The 20,529-nt window shown below is 37.9% G+C and overlaps 2 protein-coding genes across 2 annotated transcripts; one reads left to right on the plus strand and one right to left on the minus strand.

Moving 5' to 3' along the window:
• The first annotated feature begins 3,728 nt into the window (after positions 1 to 3,728).
• LOC101158273 (mitochondrial glutamate carrier 1) lies at positions 3,729 to 7,180 on the plus strand. Its single transcript, XM_004070486.4, has 9 exons — positions 3,729 to 3,889; positions 4,449 to 4,574; positions 4,646 to 4,701; positions 5,094 to 5,184; positions 5,266 to 5,384; positions 5,487 to 5,682; positions 5,781 to 5,938; positions 6,044 to 6,119; positions 6,211 to 7,180. Exons 1-9 carry the CDS (start codon positions 3,867 to 3,869, stop codon positions 6,368 to 6,370), a joined length of 1,005 nt encoding a protein of 334 aa, XP_004070534.1. The 5' UTR covers positions 3,729 to 3,866; the 3' UTR covers positions 6,371 to 7,180.
• Positions 7,181 to 8,920: 1,740 nt separating this feature from the next.
• Positions 8,921 to 20,283, minus strand: LOC101157617 (tetraspanin-2). The gene is made up of 8 exons (XM_023956638.2): positions 20,040 to 20,283; positions 14,181 to 14,283; positions 12,132 to 12,229; positions 11,965 to 12,039; positions 11,801 to 11,884; positions 11,665 to 11,721; positions 11,474 to 11,557; positions 8,921 to 11,398 (listed from the first exon to the last, which is right to left on the minus strand). The coding sequence occupies exons 1-8, from the start codon at positions 20,106 to 20,108 to the stop codon at positions 11,333 to 11,335; spliced, it is 636 nt and encodes a 211-aa protein (XP_023812406.1). The 5' UTR covers positions 20,109 to 20,283; the 3' UTR covers positions 8,921 to 11,332.
• Positions 20,284 to 20,529: the final 246 nt, after the last annotated feature.

Below are 20,529 nucleotides of genomic sequence, written 5' to 3' on the forward strand. Positions count from 1 at the left end.
AAATAATGATATTTAGACTGAATAGCATGTCATTTGATCAATTCTGTTATTAAAAAAAAACGTAAGAATCTTTTCTCCTCACTGCAGACATTTAAACCAAAAAGGAAACTATTAACAAGAGAAAGTTAATTACTGTAGAGTGACATTTGCATAAATTGATTTATGTATTATCAATTCAAGAGAGAGATACATCCATCTTAAACAGATGTACACATTTGAACAAATGTCCTTGAAAAGTAGGACAATAATTATTATTTTCTTAATTTTTTTAACATGCATTTTTTGTGTTTTTGCTAATCTATCTGCTGGTTTTACTAGAGCTGTGGAAACAAGGTAATTTCACCTTTATGGGATCAATAAAGCTTTATTCTATACTATCCTTAAAGGGTAAAAATCCTGTTCACTGTAGACCGGTCAGATACACAGAAACTCCTACTTTAGGTTGTCAAATATATAATTTTAACATTTCATTTGATCAATTTTGTAGCTTTACAACTAAAAAGACACTTTCAGTTTGTTTTATTGTCAAAATGTTTAATTAGCAGTTAATTTATGAGGCTTTTATCGGTTTCTGAGCAGGAAAAGATCAGGGTACTGGGCTTTTACTGTGAGGAACAGATGGGAATTAAAGGAGTATTAAGGGCTTAGATAAGGAGGCTACAACCTTTTTGCTCAGGTAGTAGGACACAACTAAGGGAGTAGGCTGCTGACCCAGCACCAGCCATATGATAATAATTCTAATGACCCTTAAAGCTGAAATGTTTTGTAAATATTTAGAGAAAAAAAAAGACCAAAAAAGGCCTCTTAGGGGGAAGAAAGACGCCAAAATCACAGTTTGATTGCTGATTGACTGATAGAAACCAATCGAAAATTATGTTAAATGATTTTTAATTGCAATTAAAAAAAATAGGTTATTTTTTGGTCTCAAATGCTAGAAACACTTGTGACTGTTTTGATTCTCATTTTGTTTGTTTGATTAAGAAAAAACAGAAAAGTGAGGTATTCTTGCTATGAAGGTGAGCTTAAATTTGAGGAAAAGTATTGCGTATAAAAAAGTTTACAAATCATAATTTGGAACTTTTTGTTTTTCTTTTGAATAAATGCCTTTGTTGATTGATTTAATTGAGGACATTTTTTGATTGCAGTATACTAGTAAAATGTTTTAACCTCAATTAAGCTGCTAGAGTTTTCAAAAAAACTAAACTGGGCTTAAATTTCATTTAGCTGATATGATGCACTCGTAAAAAAGCAGTCATTGCCACGGTTAAATGTAATGTTACACCAAACACTTAAAAAAAAAAAAAAAGTATTGTTTTTATTGTTTTTTGGCGTCTTTGGATGCCAGAAACTGTAGTGTGGAAAACTGCATGAGACATGGTTTTGGGCAATAACTTATAATGCGTAATAAATAAAATTGAACACAAGCAAACTAAAAAAAAAAAGTTAAGCAAAAGATTGAGAGAGTGGAAATCCTGACAATCAAACACCAATGTACAGGAGATTACCTTAATTAGGATAGCTGTGGGTAATTAGGAAATGAAACCAGGTGTGGCTGTGAAAGGGAGAACACAAAACATAACAACCAAGAAAACACAACTAAAGTATTTTCTGTTTAGACTTATTTTACTAAGTATGTTCACATATATGTTCTCATATTTTCAGATCAAGTGTTATCTGTGTCCATTGTTAGTTTCTTTTTCAGTTTAATTTATTTACCTTGTAAAAGATGTTTATTTTTAATCTTAGAAAAATGTATCCTCTCGTGTTTAAAAAATACTTCAAAAGAACCAGACTTGTTCTCATCCCTAAACATTGTGCATTAAATATAGCTGTAGATCAAATCAGAGCAGCCACACGTACACACACCCTCCTGACCCACAGTGACCTTATTCATGATCAGTATCCGCTCCATTCTGCTCACTGAATGGTGAAACCTGTTTTATTTAGTGTGACCTGTGACAATGAACATTCATGATAAACACACATGTTCAAACACTGAATCAGCTGACATGATGTCTGAAAGGATATTGTGGACTGAAGTTCAGTGGGACACTCAGGTGGATTAAGGCTCCCATAAAAAGAGCATGGATGTCCCTGATAAGTTCAGACTTTCACAGACAAGACCCAGCGAACACTGAGAGAGACAGAGTTACTTCTACTTAAGATTATATTTCAAGGTTCTCTAGGACTTTTTCAATGCATCTTGCTGCTTTTTTCTGTGTTTTATTATTTCAGGCAGTCTCATTTCACTTCCCCTTGTGTTGTGACTTTTTCCAGCATGTCCTTGTTTATGTTGAAGAGCGCTCTGGTGTTGGCAGTGATGGCTGGAACGGTGTGCGCCTGTGTGCTGAAGAATCACACCATATGGGTCGAGAAGCAAAACTGCACCCAGTGCATTGCTATCAACACAACCATCTGCAGTGGCTACTGCTACTCAAGGGTGACAACTGCCACACACGTTTACACTTTTCATAGGAAAGCAACTCACCAGTCAGTGTGGGAGGTCATATTTAGAGCAAAAAATTTCAGTGGTTGACAATGCATTTGCCATTTCACAGTGGTAAAATGGTATTTTGTTGTACTTTTAACCATGTCTTACAAGCCTTCTTCCTCTTCTCCAGGATACCAATTTTAGAGGCCGGTTTGGGAGGACTTTTTTGATCCAGCGTAGCTGCATGCCTCTGTCCTTGGTGTACCGGGTTGCTCATATTCCTGGCTGCCCTCCGGATGTGAACGCAGAGCTGTATTACCCTGTGGCACACTGCTGCAGCTGCAGATGCTGTGACACTCGCACATACCACTGCGTCCAACCGAGACGCTTCTCCTATGACCAGTGCTCTGTAAAACTTGGCAGTGGGGGCCATCAGAATGAAAACTGCTTTGGAAACATTACAAACTGTTAAAACTATTTCATGCAAAAGTGTGTCAAAATATTAGAAGCTAATCGAGCCAATCACAAGTTTTGTTTCACAAATGTTGCTTTTCTACTGAGTTGTACGCACAAAAATGTATGTTTACTTGTGATCATGCACACAGTTTTCATGCACAAAGCAGATTGGAGCATGATTTTTTTTGCACTTAGAGCCTCTTTCATGGAAAAAAAAGGATTTGTCTCAGAGAATCAGCCTATGCTGAAAGATGTCTCACTTTATTGGCCTGCGGTCTTGGGTTCCATTATGTTTTATTCTTAATTTTTCCTTTGAATTTTTTCGAACTGAAACCCTTTTATTCGGTGCTTCGTTCATCTATCCTTGGGCATTTAATAAATCATCACATATAAACCAAATGACTAGCTTGAACATTTAGCATCGGGTAATTTTTATTTTTTAATATTTTTGTTTATTCTCATAAAATGTAATTTTGGTGATTGTCTGTGTTTTTCATTATCAGTATGAATGTGTTTCCTTAGGCTGAAAGTAATCAGACCCTTTGTTATTGCCTTGTGATGTGAGGTCACGGGTCGTTACGATTTTGTGCAATCTTCATTGTCTGTCTTGCTGCTAAAGGTCTAAATAAAAATATGAAAAACCATCACTTGTGGTATTTCTCTGATAATCCCAAAGGCTATGAGCTTGCGACCTGCTTAAATGAAAATTGTTTCTGCACATTGTGGGCTGGTGTATCCTTAGAAAGTGATTCCGGTTTGGTAGAACTCACGCAGACTCTGTTTCCTGGCACTTAGGGCTGTGGGTGGAAAATGATACCCGCTTTTTCTTTTAGTCTAAAGGGTTGGGCTTTTCTGTCTCTATATAACTCAGCACTCCTTCCTACTCTCGCCTTTGCCAGTGTCTCTCAGGGACCCTCGGACTGCTCCCTCATCTGTGGCCTCTTCCTCCGTTGACTTTTGCACTTAACAACCAAGAAACATGGCCCAGCATCAGCAGATTAGGTATGAACCTCCCCAGCATGTTTAAAAAAAATAACACAAGCTTATTCAGACCTTAACCCCTTTTAAAAAAAGAAAAAAAGAAAATATGTGTATTTTACCACAAACCAAGTGGACCACAGAATCCACTTCTGATATTTTTCTGTTACCCTAATGTCACCATGGGTTCTTCTGGGTTAAGATTTAATTTAAATAATTTAAAGTACAGTAGAGTTAAAATGTTGCACTGAATGTGTGGAAAGAATCTGCAGTTTAATCAAAGTAAGAGTTGAATGCAGCTGTGTTGTTTCCCACTTGTGTATGTGTTTTTCACCTAGGTCACAAGTTATTTTTAGATGACATGATCCCCAGAAGCAGTTTTCACCTCACCCTACTGCCTTAAACCCTTACATAGATGTACCCGCAAACTAATGCATGACTTACACAAGCTAAAAGTTATCTTCTTCCAGGTTCAGTTAGTGAGTTTATTAGGCTGATATAACACTGTCCTACTTTATCCAGTTGTAAAAATATTGTTAAAAAAAATATCTTACACTAACGCCTGCTGTGGCTTCTTGTGTAGCTTGCCCGCCAAACTGATCAATGGAGGGATTGCCGGCATAGTCGGAGTCACCTGTGTTTTTCCAATTGACCTGGCCAAGACCCGACTGCAGAACCAACGCAGTGGGCAACAACTGTACAAAAACATGTAAGGAAGATAGAATTAGGCAAAAGAAATAAGATATGAAAGAAACAAAAAACTCTTTTTTTTCATTTTAGGATGGATTGTCTCATTAAGACAGTTAGATCTGAGGGTTACTTTGGCATATACAGAGGTAAGACACCACATACAGAAAGTTATCAATGGACTTTAGTTGAAAGAGTGCATGTCATTACAAATGAACTGGACAAAGCACAGCATTGTGTTTTAACTTACAGAATTCGTAGTTTAAATAATTAAATGAGAATGGCTTGAGTTCTTGTAGAAAGTTCTTCATCTGGTAATATTGTTAGTGATGTTCTGTTACCCTTCATTGCTCGATCAAATTTCACACACACCAAATTTGTCAGTGGGTCAGTACTTCAAAGTGTAAAAAGATCTTTTCCAAATTCCAAAAATACAATATTTCAAACAAATGGGCACCTAGAGGGCAGGAAATATATTTTCAGATAAGGTGTGCATATACCTGTTGCATTTATTTACATCAAGAATCTTTGTTTGCTTCAGGAGCCGCAGTAAATCTTACCTTGGTAACTCCAGAGAAAGCCATAAAACTGGCAGCTAATGATTTCTTTCGTCACCAACTGAGCCAAGATGGGTGAGTAACTTCTAAAACAACTTCCCTGAATTTTGTTTAAAAAAATCTGATAATACCTTATTGTACTTTCCTTACCCTCAGGGCTAGGCTTACTGTTTTTAAAGAAATGTTGGCAGGATGCTGTGCAGGAATGTGCCAGGTCATCATCACCACACCAATGGAGATGCTCAAGATCCAGATGCAAGATGCAGGAAGGCTGGGTAAGACCATGTTTGGTTCCAATCAGTCCAAATAAGGACTTTAGTGGATTTAATTTATAAAAAAAAAAAAAAAAAATTAAACGTTGTTCTTTAATGTTCCAGTGGCCCAGCAGAGGGTGATGCCCAGTGTAGTGCCAACAATGAAAATGGGAGGAACCAGTACCGTCCTCAGCCGTTCCTACAACACCATACATGCACCTCAAGTCGTCCGCATGTCTGCCCTGCAGATCACCAAGGAGCTGCTGAGGACCAAAGGAATAATGGGTCTCTATAGAGGACTCGGGGCAACACTTATGAGGTTAGATAGCATTTAAAATATTCTCTTTTTTGATTGACCTTAATCTATGTTAAATAACTGTGGACGGCTTTTGTAATTCTTGTTTATTTGGTCTTTAGGGACATCCCATTCTCCGTTGTGTACTTCCCTCTTTTTGCACATCTGCACCAGCTTGGCCAACATTCATCTGAACATCCATCTGTTCCCTTCTACTGGTCCTTTATGTCTGGCTGCTTGGCTGGATCCATTGCTGCTGTAGCTGTGAGCCCGTGTGATGGTATGTTGCAAATGGTTTTTGGTGTTTAGGAGACCAGGCAGTTGATGTAAACATGAATGAAACAGACATTTTGAGATCTTTTCAACTCATTCTTTTTCTGCACAGTGGTCAAGACAAGGCTTCAGTCGCTCAGAAAAGGAGCTAATGAGGAGACCTACAACGGAGTTGTTGACTGTATCAGGTAGTTACAGAGCAGCATCAAACAATGTGCTCCTTTCTGTTCTGGTTGATGGGATTTGTTATCTTACTCTAAACTGCCTTTTGATTTGCAGAAAGATTTGGAGAAAAGAGGGTCCCAGAGCATTTCTTAAGGGAGCCAGCTGCCGGGCCCTCGTTATTGCCCCACTGTTTGGCATTGCGCAGGTTGTGTACTTTGTGGGAGTTGGAGAGTTCTTGCTGGGCTACAGCCCCTACAACATCTACTCTGCATAAACAAGCTGTTTTCAGGCCTTTCTGCTGGTTCATTAAACTAAGACAGGTATGCCCTGAGAGTAGCAATGGATCCAGATGTCTGTCTGTGTACTCTCTTTAAATAATTCAATTTAAAAGCAAATGCTAAAGGGACCAGAAAGTATTTTTCTTATAGTGCTATGTTTACAAAAGAAGAGCATTGCCTCTCTCACTGAGAGTCTCTTGTCTAGTCCATCACTGCCCTTCAGTCTGTGAAAAGCAAGTCGACTTTCTTTTCTCCGTTTTAGACCTTTAGCTCCATTTGAATCCAAATTAGTAACCCCCCCTCCCCAATATGCATCCTCCTAACAGACACCAAGTAATGATGGTGGTTTTTCGAAAGAGAGCCCTTTAAAAGCATCCCATCTGATTAAAAACTTGAATAAAAATCTTTTTGTTTTTTGGGTTGAATGTGAAACCAGGGCTTGGAACTTTCTTCTAGTTTATGTATATACTGTATATTTCTTTCTATTTTGTATTATTGTAAGTGGTTTCAAATGCTCAAGATACAGACTAAGATTACAGAAAGAGTGAAATTACTTCCAAATGTGTAATCTCTGAACCAACTGACTGGAAAAGTAGTTGGAGAACAGGTTTAAGGTTTCAATTATCAAGATTTCTATGATCTCTAATTTAAGGCACATGTCCCCCACCCTCATAAGACAGTTTTCAGTTTGAATAATAACTGAAGAGCGGCTCCATTTAAATGTAAACTGTGAATTTCTTTTGTGGCCACTTGCACAACCTTTGTACTCTGTGATAAAATAGAGGAAGCTTATGAACCTCAGAAAACTGTGTCTTTGTCTTTGATAAAGCGTGATTGCGTGATTGCTGCATAGAGAAATGATGTCCCTAAGGTGCAAATACAAATCACTCAACACAAGAACAAATTAAATGTCACAACAAAAAAATGTAAGGAAACATTTTGTAAAAACAAAAAGTAATTTCCAGAAATCAAAATGAATTGTTAGAAAAATAATCAAAATAAGAAACTGGAACAGTTAAGTATCATGGGACGTCACTGATTGGATGAGAATGTTTGTTCAGCTTTTCAACCTAAAATTATTTGGTCCAGTTAGATCTTCCAACAGACGATATTTCTTTAAGATTCTGGCCACAGCCACTGCAAAAATTCGATGACTGCTCATTAAGCTTAAACATCTTCATTCAGTCAGCGATGTCCTATAATGCATTTTCCAGTTTCTTTTTTTGTTATGTTTTTTAACATTTCATTTTGATTTCTAGAAGTTACTTTTGCTTTTCTGAAATGTTTTTTTTATTTTGTTTCTATTTTTTTGGTAATTATGTTTTGATTTTATTTTAAGAATTCAATTTTGTTTTGATACCTAAAAGTAATGTTTTTTATCATCTGTTTTGCTTTTTCAATGATTGTTGGGATCATCATTATGTTTTTGCGTTAAGTGATTTTGTTGATGTGATTTGCTCTTCAGGGCCACCGTATTTTAGGGATCAAGTTTTCTGGGCAAAAAAGTAGGCCCAGACCCATTCTATTGTCAGGATCCCTTGTAATATGAAACTGAAGCACCATTTAATTCATTTTTAGAAAGATAAACAAGGAAGTTAAATATAGAAGTAATTCACAAAATAAAGCTTTCTAAATTCCGAATGTATGTTTATGTGCATGGAATTTAAGAGCTTCCTGTAACAGTCTCTCGAGGGGCCACCAAAGGGTTCACTGTAAAGAGGATACTTTTTTCCTGATGCAAGATTGAAAAGTGCCCTTCTGATCCCCTTTCCACGCGCTGCAGGCATGCCTGCATGTTTGGCGTTGAAAGTGCTCAGGCTGCAGTTGTTGGGGTAACTGTAGCTTGGGGAATCCTAGATCCTGTGTAACTATCCCTTCAACTGAGCATTCAGCTGTGCTTCAAGCTCAAGAGCAGAAAGGTGAACCTCTGACATGAATCTGATGCAACAGAAAGGTCACCCTTGTCTGGGATGACACTGTTTGAGGAAGAATCGTTGAAGGTTTCCAAACTAAATATCCCTTGTGCTATCTTAGATGACCTCACCCTTACATTGACAAGTTCTCCCTACCATGACAAAGGTGGATAGAGGTGGAAAGATTTCATGTAATCCATGGACACCAGTGAGGTTCACAAATCATTGAAGAAAAAAGGTTCAGAGCACTGTCTAGTGGGTCTAAATGACCCAACTCCCAATGTTAAAGTGCCTAGGATAGCACAAGGGTTACAGGAACATAATTGGATATTAATATGTTAACTCATTAACTTGACATTTATATTTGATATCACTGGGAGTCTAAATTCAAAATGAAATGTAATTGTTTTTAAAAGATATAACATAAATGACAATTTGTATTCTATAATCAGCCATCTGATGAACTAGAGAAATTGCATTTGGTATATTTATATTTTCAGTCCTAATTCTGAAACACAGTTGAATTAGGATAAGAAAAAAACCTCATGGCAGCTTCACAAGAAAAACACGTCTGTAAACAAAGTTGAAAATATTGCAAAAAAAGGTAAAAAATTAATAAACATCAAGACGACAAACTCTCAAACTTTTATTAAACTTCAATCATCTATATTTCTGGAAACCAGGAAAAGAAAACAAATAAGTTAACAACTCTCTAAAAACACTCTAAAAAAATGTCTGACGTCTACTGATTTTCCTCACACAAAACAACTGCAGGGATGCAGCAGCAGCTTTTGTTGGTAACCATGACAACTCCACTGAGTCTCCACATAGTTGGATAACTTTATAAAAAAAAAAAAAACTGCCAGATGCCATTAAGGACTACTTTCCAGATCTTTGTTGTTAGATAATTTAGGTCATACTTAACTATCATAAAAGGAAAAATCATATCATAATCAACAAATGCTTATACTAATATTTGGATGATGGCTTACAGAACTATATTTTTTGGGTGTCAAAAGGCTTTTTACAACAAGAAAGTTGCTGCTTGCACATTTTCAGTTGTTTTATCTGAGGAGATGCAGTCAAGTGTATACATTTAAAACCACAATAAACAACAATGGCAAGCTGTGCATACTCATCGCATGATAGTTATTTGGAGGCCAACTGTACAAACAACAAAAATACAGCTACATCTCATTTAAATGTTCAAACAGTCTGAAATTTAAAGAAAGAAAGGCACATTTAAAGGCTTCTGTTGTTGTTTAGGATTTTTGTGTGGATCAATGCAAAACTGTCATAAAAGCAACAGAGTACAACTACAGCAAACACCTGTTTACGTACAGCATGTTAAATATTAACTATCAGATCAGCCACAAATAATGTACAACTAAAAAAAGAATAAAAACTGTATTTACATATTCGAGTCTTGACTCTTTAAATGAATGATACAGCATCAACAGCATTCCGATTTAAGCTTTATCCATGACAAAATCATTAAATAGTCCTTTTTTCCATCATGCTATAGTGAGTTCATTGAAATAAGAAGCGTTCCCGAATGATAATGGCTGGATTTTATGGACAAAGGAGAAAAAAAATGAAAGTGGGCGGGGTTAAATGCTCAGGTTGGATAGCTTGGATTCCCCTCCACAGCTGATACATATTTAGCCTGTGAACGCAACCATGTAATCAGAGTCACACTATACAGTCAACACAGACTAAATAGTATCTTCTCTTATGTAAGAACAGATATCATATATCGAGGTTGCAATTATGATAGTATGAACAACACTTCGTCACAAAGTTTTTGGCCCATGTGATGTTGTTCCAAAGTAAAAAATTTTAAACTACACTTCTAACTTTTTACTCATCTTTTTTATAGATTAAACCCATTCTAACCCATTAAAAGTACATTTCCTGCATTAAGTAGCATTAAAATTACTTTAAACTATACAGAACATTTAATATTTCTCAACTACATCAGATTAGTTTCATTTTAAAAAAAGTAATTTAACCTGAACCTACTTTAAAATATGCAAATAAATTACATTGCCTTAAGCTGTCAAGTTTACTCAAGGTAATGAGCTACATAGATACTCTAAAAGATGAAAAATGCATCAATAACCAGTAATCAGTAAACTGAAGCCCACTATATGAACAGAAGGGTTGGGGTGAGGGACCATTAAACAAACAGACTGTACTATGGAATTGATCTGTCTTTGTCAGCTACAGCTATTTCAATGCATGTATTGAAAAAAAGGCTATTGTGACTTTATTTTTATTTTTGCATGCTAAGTTGGTCAGTAACAATATGCCCTCCTTTGTTTACACCAAACCTATGTAGTCATGCTTTCGCGTGCCATGCTGTGGATCCAGGGACACAATGATGCTTAAATAAAAGAACATCTTTTTGGGTTCAAAATAGATTTTACCAAAAACTTTTTTTTTAATTAAAGAGAAGTATGTGGTATTTAAGTATCTTTCAAAAAAAGCGAGAGGTGGTCCTTGAGTAACATTTGAAAAACTTACCAGAATGTCCAAGATCTAATCAAGGAACCCACAAAAATGTTTTGTTTAGTTCTGGGCTCTCAGGAAATTGACTGTGTTTGTGCACTACTGTGTGTTGCAAAAGCAAACCTTTTTTTTTCTTCTGTTTTTGTACCTAAGGTGCATTTTTCTCACAGACAAGAGGTCAGTGTCAAAGCTGTGTGAAAAAGCACTGACGCTGCTGTAACAGCATGTGGGTGAAGATTCTGGTGGTGTCCAAATGGCAGAGAGGAAGAATTATTTGACAGAATGTCAGGTTAAAATAAACTAAAATGTTCTGCTTCAGGAATGGGAAAATCCCACACAGTAACAGAAATGGACAATGACACTGAAAACAGGAGGAAAAATGGATTTAAGGAAACAGGACAAAGCAGTGCATTGTAAAAAAAGAATTCTTTTCTTAAATTTCCTTGGTCCCTGTTTTGATTTCTGACAAGAACTGATGTTATATTCCAACTGCTGAAAAGTCTATTGAGAGAAATGGGAGTTACAAAAACGGGCTTAGATGACCTCCCTGGTGTTGTGGATGGCACAGCAGAGCACCATGCTGAAAATCATCCCAATGGTCTGTTGAAGGGAAAGCAGAAGTCAATTAGAAAGTATTTCCAAGATGATGTGTCTTTTTTTAATCTCCTGACTCACCATGACTCCAGCAATCCCGATGCCCACACAGCCAATGATGAAGAGTTTATTGCTGAGGAACTCTTTAATTTCTGTCTCACAGTTCTGGATGTAGGTCATAAAAGCAAAGGTAAACCACAACATTTATTATGACAAAATGACTCCATAAGCAAGCAAAGCAGTCTTATTCAATTGTTGCTCTAAGAATGTACCTTAGTATCAGGTTCAGAGTCTGGGCATGGGCTCTGTGCTGTTCCGCAACATTTCAGCTAAAGATAAAACCATATCAAGTCAGAGCAGGTTGATTGACCATATTTTCCGTATAGGTCTTTATTGTTTGTGACCTACCATATCTTGATAGATGGAGATCAGTGTGCTGTTGTTGTTCTCACTGTACTCTTTTTTGTAGAAGTTCTGAGCATCGTCAATTATCTGGGTGGGAGATAATAAACGAGCCTTCGCATTAAAAATATAATGGGAAAGATCCTGTAAAACTGACAGCTTGATCGTACCTTGTCTTTACTGAGGAAAGCAAATACCCCTGCAGCCACTTCAGACCCAAAGATGATCAAAAGACAAGCAAAGAACTGAAAGGGGGGGGGGGGGGGGGGGGGTAATGAGAACAAAATAATAAATCAGAACAAAATTAGATATTGATATGTGTGATACTGGTACTTACTGAGCCCAGAAGGCACTGAGACTCTCTAACAGCTCCACAACATCCAAAGAAACCAACCATCATCACCAAACTGCCAGCACCAATCAGAATGTACACACCTAGAAAAGAAGAAAAAGGTAAAGCAGTTCAAACCAAATTGTCAACCTATTAAATGACTGTTTACTGTTCTCTGCATGACTGGATCCTGTACGCTTCAATGAGACCTTAATTCACTGGCATTAGCACAAGAGGGCAGCATTGAGCTAAAATTGAACAATTGAACTCTGTTCAGAGGGTGGCATCAGCTCCAAGACTGAACCACTGATGCCAAACTTTATTGTTTTGGAAAAAAAAATTTCAAGAGAGATCTGTTGCAGCGACATCTATGAGTTAGTCAGAGTTTTAAATGGCATGAGTGTGTTGAATCCAGGGTTTAATGCAGTTATGAACTGCATGAAAATGCAAAGGATAGATTGCTAAGGTCCACATTTAAAATGACCTGTAGGCCAGTAAAAAAAGCCAAAATGTTGACATGATGAGCATACTTACGAATATTGAACAAAGTTCTTCTAACTAATGTTTAGTGATGCTGTCAAAACACAGTTTCTTAGTTTAGATGTAAAACAAAGTGGTTTCTGTTTTGATTTTGTTTTCTGGAGTTATTTCCAGTTTTTTTTTTTTTAATCACATAATAAAACACAAAAAGGAGGTCTGTGTGTGAGCAACTGTCAGGTCCTCCCGACTGTTTCAGTGGACAGGCCTTTCGCTGTAGCAGCCATCTGCTGTGCGGTTTTCTTAGAAGAGCTGACAAAAAAACAACAACTCACCCATCCTCCATGAAATCACATTTGTTTTTTAGGCTGATGTCACTCTAACATAAATAGAGGTGATGACATGTTTTTTGCACTGAAAAGTATTTCAGTTCAAAAACAAAAGGTCTCTCAGGTGGACAAGTCTACCATTTGAAAACTTTAAAAGTACCAATCAGACACAGGAGGACGGCCTCTAGGGACTGAAACAGCCAGTGTAGTAAGTTTTACATAAACCATGTGTGGGAGAGCATGCAGTCATGCAATATACACTGTTTCATTTTCTTAGAGTAATAACTGCTATTGACGGTTTGTTTACACCTAAACAATCCACCCTATTATTACATTATCACATCTCTGGTCTTTTGTTTGCCCCAAAAACTTTTCACGCATCACTTTTATTTTCAGTACCGGTACTGTGAGACTTGTTTCCTGTTTCCTTCCATCAGTTTGAAGTTTGAAAGGTTTAGATTTAATTTACTTCAAATCAATATGTTCAAGAGCATCTTCCTATTCCTTAAAAAATGCATTTAGCTGTAATGAAAGTAAATTAAACTAAAGGGTAAGAAGGCATAAAAACATTCTTGTACCTTATTTGACATGGTGCAGAAGCACACTTGTATAATTCTACCTACACTTTTACCTTAGAAACAAACAGAGCAGTGCAAAAGTCTATGGAAACTTCTCATTTATACTTTGCTTTCCAGGCCTACTTTCATTTAAGTGGTCTTGATGACTCTCCAAAGGTTTTCTAATGACATGTCTACTTTAAAAAAAAAGTCCTTTTCCTTTCTGTCATTGCACTTCACCATCTTCAGAGGATTGCAAATTGGATCTTTGCACAATTTTCTCTTTTGCATGGACACCTTATCAATCCATGTCATTTTTTTAACCTTTATATTATTGATTCATTCATAGGCTTGTAATGCTTTAATCACCAATAAAAAGCTTTTAAAAAAGGAAATCTTCTGAAAGTGATATATTTTTTTTGTTGATTTTTCTCTTTTAACATTTTTTGAAATTCAAATGCTTAATAGCCAGGCTAATTTAAATAAGACATAGTTTAAGCCCAGAGTCAACAAAAGCGTTTAAAGTAAAACAAAACACATCTAATCACCTTTTAAGTGACAATTATAAGCTTTTTTTGTAACAAAACTTATGTTGAGTGGATGAAAACATTTTTTCTGAAACAGAGTTATTTTGTCACAGTTTGCCAACCATGGCTGTAAAAATCCACGAAGGGGTGGGAGTTACAACCCACCAATGAAAAAGGTGTCTGGAGCTCCGTTTCCAGTGAGCAGAGCAGCTGTTTTTGGGTCAAAACGCAGCCACAGTCCAACTGCAAGCACGAAGGATCCCATTAACTGGACAGAAACAAGAAAAAAAAGTTATGTTCCAGTACATGTTTGTTTCACTCATGTGTTTTTGTTTGATTTGAGATGGGAACATAACTGGCTTTAGAAATCAGTTACAACAATATTATATATATTTTTCAGTTTTACAGTAAAACATCATTATCACATGGTCTGAACATTGCAAAGCTGCCATCATTGTGGTACACTTTATCCACCAATCTGCAAGGTTAATAATATTCACTTTGGCCAAAAGCTGAAGCGTGGATGCAAATGTTATCTTTAACCGTTAGATGAATCGTTTTGCCTGTTCAAATACTCTCTTCAATTCACAGAACAGGCTGACACTTTGTACTGATCTGAATGTATGGATCCTGTCAGACCTTTGACAGACAGTTCTCCTCAACTGAAACTTCCGTTTTAAACACATTTTTAGTCATATTCGGCTGAGAAAAGGATCAGAAAAGTGGTTCAAAGTGTCCTTTAATAGCCTCTTCGTAAGTGTCAAAAAAATACTCATAAGATTTTGATTTTATTTCCATCGGACAACACCTCTTTAAAAACAAAGTTCTTCCAAGTGCTGATCTCCCTTTGCTGTTTGCTTCAAAGCAGAGACGCATTTACATCTTAAGGAAACGGATGAATCAATTGGGAGAGGTTTTAATAATTACTTAGTTGAAGGCCTCTTGGGATAATCCAGTCTTAAAACCTTTGAGCTGAGCTTCACAACAACACATTGTATATCTAGTGTATGTGTGAATGTGAAATGAGGTTTGAAAGCTGATTTATCTTAGCAGTGAACATGTGGGATGTTCTGTTACATGGTTTTACTCCCTTGTCTTCTAACCATGCACTTGGAGAAGCAATGCTTGTCTCCAAATTCCATCAAAAATCTTTAGTAATCGTGTTTAGTGCTCTCTGTGTGCTGTATTTTATCTTGCTTCCTGCAACGTCTCCAAACAATGTTTTGTTTTTACATCAATTTATGTAGCCTGAATTTGCAAAGAAGTAGCTCAGCTGTAAAGCATTTGAATGGCACAGGTGTTGGGGACGCCAGCTTCCTCCTAAACCCTGGATCCAGTGTCATGTGCTGTGATGTATGGGACAGCTGAACTCTCAGGATTTGGGGATTAGCAGGTCCAAAGTGATAAATAATGGGGAAGATTTCAGTCCCACAGATTTACTGAGCTGGGCTTTCTTTGTGTTGACAGAGTCTATTCAGCAGTGGTCACCTAAAGGTGGAGCATGAGGGATGTGCATGAAGATCTGCAGGAGCTAAGCCTTCCCAAGGCACCACACACATTGTGCTTGAGTGGTGGAGGAGCATGTTATTAGTTCATGTAGGACAAGAGCTTTGCATTTAGCCAAAAATCAATACTTTTATGGTTGCATTTAAAAGCCTTTTCAAAGCTTGCGGTGCCTGACATCCTAAATGCATCAAGAACACCCACACTAATAGCTGGACTATCCCTGACGTCCAATTATCACCCTCTCTGCTTTCTTCCTGCCTGCTTTCTGCCCCTCCTAACCCCCCCCCCCCCCCATCTCTTCTTCTGCAGATCCTTGAAACAGGCCGCCCCCTGATTTGTCCACATAAATCTCCGTCGTTGAACCCACCTCACATCAGCCCTTCCCTCAATCTCCCCCCAAAAGACAAAGACCCACTGTCTTTACTGTGACTGCACAATAGGAGGGAAACAAATACCACATGAGAATATGAGCAAAGAGGTAGGATAGGATGAGGTAGAGTAAGCTGTTACGCCCCTTTCTGTGTCTAGGGGTACCTAGGGGGGCATAACATAAAAGTAAATTGTTTTGGCCACCAAATTTAAATGAACAAAAAAAAAAAACAAGAATTGCCTCCATAAAAATATAACAAATTTAGTTACAAATTAATGAACAACAAACACGAATAACTAAAAGTGAAGCAAAAAGACTTCAGGGTGAACCAAGGCCAAAATAACAAACAAACCCATACCTAACTGAAATCTGTTTTCTTACATGAACCAAAAGAAAAGGGAAAACAAAGACAAACACTATCCTCCCTAGATTTACAAAAACAGGAGAAAACAAGTACTAAAAAAATCGCAGTTCACCCCTACAGCTTCACTTAAACAAAATTAGACCGAACAGAACTACAGCGTGCAACACAAACTAAAACAAGTGGAGAAGCGCAAAACAAAATGGAGAAGAGGGCCAAGCTGCAGTAGAGACTGGTTGCAGCCAAGCTCCCTTCTCCCCGACTGGAGGTCCAAAAGGTGCTCCTGAAGGCTGTCTCCATCAGCCCGGGTCCAATTGGAGCCACGCCTTCATGCACCACACCTGAAAAGAATCAGACACACAAACACACACAAAGATCCACAAAAATAACAAGGTCCCACTCTGATACAAAAATACCATACACAAAATACAGAAGAACAGAATGAACAAAACCAAATACGGCCACAGCTGTAACAAAGCTGCTCATCGACCTTTTTCCTGTGGCCGAAAGCACAAATATAGGCCTATCTTCTTCAAAAAAACAACAAACCAAAAAGATCTTAACAAGAGGTGGGGGCAAGAGCAACAAAACTCCCCTGCATCAATTTTTCTCATCCACTATTTCTAAAGATTCAGTCAAGACCTATTTCTAAAGCCTTTTCTCCTACCTGGGTGCTTTTGGGTGGGGATGGAAATATCTGTGCTGAGGCTATATTGAGGTTATTTTTAAGTTTAAGACTTACTTTCAATGCTCCAGTTAAAGAGGGCATTTGTGAGGGGAATTTCCATGAGAACAGAGGCTCCACGGCTGACACATGGCTGTGGTCTTGGTCAAAGACACTCTGTGGCACTTGCAAAGTTGCAAACAATACAAGCCGACTTTTACAGTAAATTAAAGTGACCAAAATGTATGTGAAAACCAAACTGTTTGAAACCTCTTTGAATCCAGCCAAGTGACAAATAAGTCCAAACATTGAGCTCAGTTTGGAACATGTTTGGGAGAACCTTTTGGAGGAGGCCGATTTTTTTTCTTTAATGGACAGAAGGAGACTGTTTAAAAAGAGTGAGATAATTATGGGTGGAGTAAATCCTATTGTGCTCACCATCAGGTGGGTGTGGTAGAGCTAGAGACTCAGTTTATCCTCCAGATTAACATTTCTTGTGCCAAGTGACAGAGCAAAAATAATCAATAACTTACGAAACTTTCCTCAGTACAAAAAATCCTCCACATTTTTTATTTTTACTATTAAAAAGTGAACCAAACATATAATGAAAAGATGTAGCAGCAGAAGCAAAAGGAGGAATGTTTGTACAATTCAACAAATGACTTAATCTCAAAACAATTGCAGAGTCTTTTGTTCTTAAACGTTTAACTTGGAATATTTTGTTTTAAACAGATGTTGGTCTCAAACTGCTCAGCGGTCTTTGTTGTCATGCCAGGCTTTTCTTGCTTTTCTTCATAAACTTACAATGAAACCCATTTGCATAACGCCTCATGCAAGTTTACTGTAGCACATCTCAGACAAAGAAACACCTGCCTTGCCTGTTACTGCGTCTGCTGACCAATCAGAGCAGACCCAGCCTTAAGAGATGTCGGTGGAAAGGAGGTCCCTTTGCAGCATTGATTTGAGAGATGAAATCTGATTTCTACCTTTAAGGCATTTGATAATTAAACTTCCTTAACACTGAAGTACAATTACTACCAAAAAAACACAATACTGAACGTTTAGCCGATTCGATTTTTTTTATATCCTCTCCTGAAAAACAAGATAAATTAGGTTGGTACAAACTCTAAACTTTGTGAACTCACTAAATATAATATGGAATATAAAATAAAACAATTTGATTTCTTTTTTTTTCTATTTATCTCACAGTCTGAATAAAATTACATTAAGGAGAAACATCTTCATCTTTCCTACAATATTGCCACAAAAAGATAGAATAAATAAAACTCCATAAAGTTATATCTCCTAAAAATCTTAAATTGTATTGGGTTTTCCTATCTATTTTTTAAATACAGTGTTTGATTGTGGTTTGTTTCATTCTATAATGCAGCCAGGATCTAGCAGTTGCATTACTAGCTCACAGTACTAAGATTTAACCGAACAAAGTTCATAGTTTGTGTAATTTTTAACCTGAACTTGCTTGGAGTTAAACTCATGCCATGAATCAACCTAGAGCATATATTAGAAGCATAAGAAAGGCTAAAATATATAATGCACTGTTTGCCACTCTGCAACTGTAGCACACAAAACAAGGCCAACTGAAATTTCCTGTTGAACCAATAAACTAGTTATTTATTAATAGCAAAGAAATTTCACCTTTGAGCTGATCACAGAGAGCTCTTTCATAGAACATGGAGTGTTTTCAGGACATTTGGGAATAAAGATGTTAAAGTTTCCCCTCACAAAAAATGGGTCAATTACAAGCTTCTTAAAGCAACAAAATCCCCATGTTTAGGTCAGAAATATATGGTTACCTTCTACCTTAGTGACAGAGCTTTGACACTTTGAAGTTTCAGTGTCTCATATTTGCTCTTGATGTGCCAACATGAACAAAATCTCTGCTGTCCACTGGGATCGCCTCAATGCTTAGGGGAAATCCTAACTTCCCTTTCTCCTCTGTTATTGGAGAGTGTTAGTGTTAAAACTGGCTGGAAGGGGTGGGGGGTCCAGACCTTTATGGGGTGCCCAAACTGAAAGTATTGTTGAAGCTCTTTGAAATAAACAGTGTTCTATTTTATTAGTATCTGGGTCAAATTCCAGCCAACTGTCTCTCTTCTGCCCTGTGAGCGCGCAAACGCGCACATGCGGGAATATCCCTCTCAATCTCCCGATGACCCTTTTATTTCCTCTGACTGACGCCAACAGTTTTTTTTCTGTCACGGCGGTGTCATCCAACCATCTCTGTCATGCCCATTTTTGCCAGATCAGCATCACTCTCCATATTTCTGTTGTATTTGCGCGCAGACGCATCACACCAAAGATGTTCCAAACGAAGACAGGTCAAGTCAAGTCAGGGGGTGATGAGGCTCTGAGAGGCGCTGCAGAGCGCAGCAGCAGACACCCTATTGTCCCGCCATCACAATGGACCCGTTCACAGTCCAATCAGCGCCTGATCCACTCCACGCAAGCTACTTTACAAAATGTTTTTTACCCTTTCACGCACACATGCGCCCAATGAAACTCCTCAAAGGATGGTTATGAAAAGTTGTGGACAGCATCAACACAGGAAGATGGTTTTTAATGAGTACAAGCAAAACAAATTTGAGTTTAAATAAAATGTATGTGAGCAAAACTGCCTTTTTCCTCCCCCTTCTGAAAAGAGATTTAATATTTAGAAGGGGGAAGCTGATGAGCAGCTTTACGCTTATTGCGTTACTTTTAGAACAAATTGGTGCGAGAAGCCACGAGGTCGCATTCCATGCAGACTATAGACTCAAGCTCTCCCTTTCTGTCTTTTCATTCAGTCTTCCTTTCAAAAACATGCTTCCCCGGCAACAAGGGGGCGGGTTTTTCCTCTGTGGAAAATGTGATTTGCGTTGGTTAAGGCAAAACTAAAAAAAAAGAAAAAAAAAAGTAAACCTTTGACTGTCACTCGTTCTGCGCCGCGCAGGACAACTTCTCCCCTCCAGACTGCAGCGACATGAGTGAAATGTAAAGCCCCCTTGCTAAAGTCCCACGCGGAAGCGGCTGTTCGTTTGGAACTGCACTTGTTCAGGGCTTCGTTCGGCCTTTTACGCACGTCCCTGCATCACATCTCGCGTGCAGCAACAAACGTGAACTCACCCAGAAGATGAAGTTGAACCCGAATAAAAGGTATTTCACACATTTCATCCCTCCTTCCACCTTCCCCATGTCGGATGATCGGCGCTGAGTTTGTCAATGTAATCCAGCAGAAAGCTTCAAAAAGCTGCGCGCTGTGACAATAACGGACTACCCAGTTGCGCGACAAGGAGCGCCGTCCTCTCTGTCTCTTTCTCACTCCCTCCTACACGCACGCACACACACACGCACAGCCACACAAAACACTGCAGGATCCGCTTAGAGTCTTTCCACACCGCCCCTTTTATTATTATAATGAGGGACTTCAGGGTACCTGGCATACACTTGTTAGGGAGTCCCCCCCCCCCCCACTCGTTTTGTGATAAAACCCAAATTGACCCAAAATTATTATTATTTTAATTCCAAGACACTGGTTTTGTGCACACATTTTTACACACACATTATCCAAAGATCTTGTGTTGTGATGTACGGGGAAACTGTTTGCTGCCGTTCA

Source organism: Oryzias latipes, chromosome 7 (genome assembly GCF_053564925.1).
Source record: "Oryzias latipes strain Hd-rR chromosome 7, Olatipes_Hd-rR_3.1".
NCBI lineage: Eukaryota > Metazoa > Chordata > Actinopteri > Beloniformes > Adrianichthyidae > Oryzias > Oryzias latipes.